The 2,893-nt window shown below is 51.6% G+C and overlaps 1 protein-coding gene across 1 annotated transcript in view; it reads left to right on the top strand.

The window, feature by feature from the left end:
• Positions 1-205: 205 nt before the first annotated feature.
• foxb1a (forkhead box B1a) overlaps positions 206-2,893 on the top strand; it is a 3,286-nt gene continuing 598 nt past the window's right edge. The window contains exon 1 of the mRNA XM_055662737.1: positions 206-2,893. This exon is cut by the window's right edge and continues 598 nt beyond it. Coding sequence (XP_055518712.1) covers positions 1,899-2,855 — 957 coding nt within the window. The 5' untranslated portion in view covers positions 206-1,898 and the 3' untranslated portion in view covers positions 2,856-2,893.

The raw sequence follows: 2,893 nt of genomic DNA on the forward strand, positions 1-2,893 counted from the left end.
TACGGCCTGCTCCAAATCAGTCAGTGGTTGCCTAGTACATGCGCGGTCACAGCGTGGAGTTGACTTTCTACAGGGGGAAGCTATGTTTGCAAGCGCAGTTTTTTTATATAGCCTTGGTAACCGCAAGGCGAACTAAGCGAGCCTCACCCCCCCCCCCCCCCCCCCCCTCTCGCCCGTGTTTAGTAAATATTCGTGGGGTCATTGCAAGTTCCTATCTCCATATTTTCATCTAAAAACTAGAAATGAAGCACACCTGCGCGTTTAAGGCGTGTAAACATTAGCGATCAAAACCAATATTGTGTTTGTCATTTGTCTGGTTGGTTAGGGAGTGTTTGGATGCGGATAGAGGCGGGTGTGGATTTATGGGGGGGAATTACCATAAATTATTACTAACCTGGTTCGTGTGTGGTCTTGCTTTTGGGAAGAGACCTAATGCAAACTCTCGGCGCAGTACCGGGACAGTTCTTTGAGATGAAGACTAAACGGTTCTTACAGCGAGTCTTTTGTTTTTTTATCTACATATTAATATAATTGACTTCTGGGCGTTTCATGTGGTATTAGCGGCAATCCCTCTCCACATTTGCATGTAATTTAACCAGTAGATCACCCCCATATTCCGATGCCTGTGCGCATATTACAGTCTAATTTCCCACAGAAAGCATTTAGAAAGTTTCTGCCCAGCTATTTTCGCTTGGGGTTTTTTTCTCGCGAGGTGACATTGATTGATTCAAGTACCTTGATTAATAAGAGGAAACGTGCGCTCGCATTCAAACCGGCCTCCGCCAGCATTTTAATATTAATGACACGATTTAATCTCTAGAAATAACCGTGTTTAAGTTACGATTTGGCGAGTTACTAATACGCATTGAACCAGCACTCTGTTTTTTTTTTAATGAATGCTTCTGGTTTCGAATTGGCTAAAGGATATACAAATTATAGAAAGGTCCATTTGTAAGTTAGCTCGTGTCTGGCGCAGGGAATTGTACATTTTTTTAGTCAATGTTTTAAAGTTCGCAGTTCAGTCTTGGGAGTCAGTGCATTCGGCTTCCGACTGCGAGCTGGCTATCGGCGAGACCGCTTCACATAGCCGGACGTGGGATGTATTGTTAAACCGAGGGGTTTTTTCCTGGGTAGCAGATGAACGGGGGGAGAGAGGATAGCCGGTTATTGAGGACATTAACAAAAATACAAGGCACCTCCACCCTCTCGGGGATTCCACTGGGATTCGCTGGGCGAGTGGGAATGGCAGATTAAACCGGTGGCTGACCGCGCCGGTCTCCGTTCTCGCCTTCTGCTTATTTTTTCACTCTTCCGATTTGACCCCTAACTGTGTGGGGATGTAGATGGATTCTATTGGCCGGCGGTAGCCATGTAAATAGGTGTAAATGTAAGCAGGCACCGCTCTTTCCCAAATGCGCCAGATCATGTGACGACAAGAGCGCTACATTAACTGTGTGCCTCGCACATGTCAGCGCTAAATGAAGGTACTAGCGGCGATGGGAGCAGTTAGTCGGCGGCAGCAGCGGCACTGAGGGAGCAGCGGGCCCATCGCTGCACACTGCGGAAACACACCGTCCGTCCGCCCGTCTCGCCGGCAGCCCACCTCTGACGGCTCGCTTCAATTCAACCAACATCTCCGGTGTGAGCGGGTGAACCACAGCCAACATTTCACCCAGAGAGAGAAAGAGAGAGAAAGAGAGAGGGAGAGAGAGAAAGAGAGACTGAGAGACACCTCGAAGAGCAGCAGACTCCAGAGTCGACTCTCTGCCAAGTTGGGCTAACTTTGAGGTGGGGGCTAGTTTCTGAACTTTGAGCGGGTGAGACCATTCCTCAAGACTTGAATTGTGGTTTCGTGTTTGTTTTTTTTTTCTTCTGTTTTTTTGTTGCTGTTTTCGTTGATGATGCCTCGCCCAGGCAGAAACACATATAGCGACCAGAAACCACCTTACTCCTACATCTCGTTGACCGCCATGGCTATCCAAAGTTCCCCGGAAAAGATGCTGCCTCTCAGTGAGATCTACAAGTTTATCATGGACCGCTTCCCTTACTACCGTGAGAACACACAGAGGTGGCAGAACTCGCTCAGACACAACCTCTCGTTCAATGACTGCTTCATCAAAATTCCTCGGAGACCCGACCAGCCGGGCAAGGGCAGTTTTTGGGCTCTGCACCCCAACTGCGGAGATATGTTTGAGAACGGCAGCTTCCTCAGACGCCGCAAACGTTTCAAGGTGTTGAAGGCTGACCATTTGGCGGTGAACAAGCAGGCGGACGCCACGCACTATCTGCAACAACAAGCCAAGCTGCGGCTAAGCGCTCTGGCCGTATCGGGGACACACCTGCCCCAGATACCCACCTACAACATGGGAGTCTCGCAAAGCTCAAGTTTCAAGCACCCCTTCGCCATCGAGAACATCATCGCCAGAGAGTACAAAAACGTGATGTCCAGCGGGCTGGCTTTCTCGGCCGTTCAGCCCATGCACACCGGCTATCCCATGCACTCAGTGGGGACGGCGTGGCCGCACATGTACAGTACCACGGTGATGGACACGGCGCCGCCGCTCTCGGTGCCCACCAGCGATTACAGCGCATACGGGGTCCCGCTCAAGCCGCTGTGCCACGGCGGGCAGACACTACCAGCTATCCCCGTGCCCATCAAACCGTCTCCGGCCAGCGTGCCCGCCCTGGCGGCATTACCCGCGCCCATCTCGGCCATCCTGTCCAACAATGTTACCACGTTAAGTCCAACCTCCCCGCTGATCGGCAGTGGGCAACGTAGCCCCAGCCTTAGCCCCAGCCCCGGCGACACGTTGAGCAGCGCCGGCGCCGCCTTGCAGTCGGTAGCCGTGCACTGACATTGGGGGAAGAAGAGACGAAAAACAGGGCCCGGCTC

This window comes from Leucoraja erinacea, chromosome 36, assembly GCF_028641065.1.
Source record: "Leucoraja erinacea ecotype New England chromosome 36, Leri_hhj_1, whole genome shotgun sequence".
Lineage (NCBI taxonomy): Eukaryota > Metazoa > Chordata > Chondrichthyes > Rajiformes > Rajidae > Leucoraja > Leucoraja erinaceus.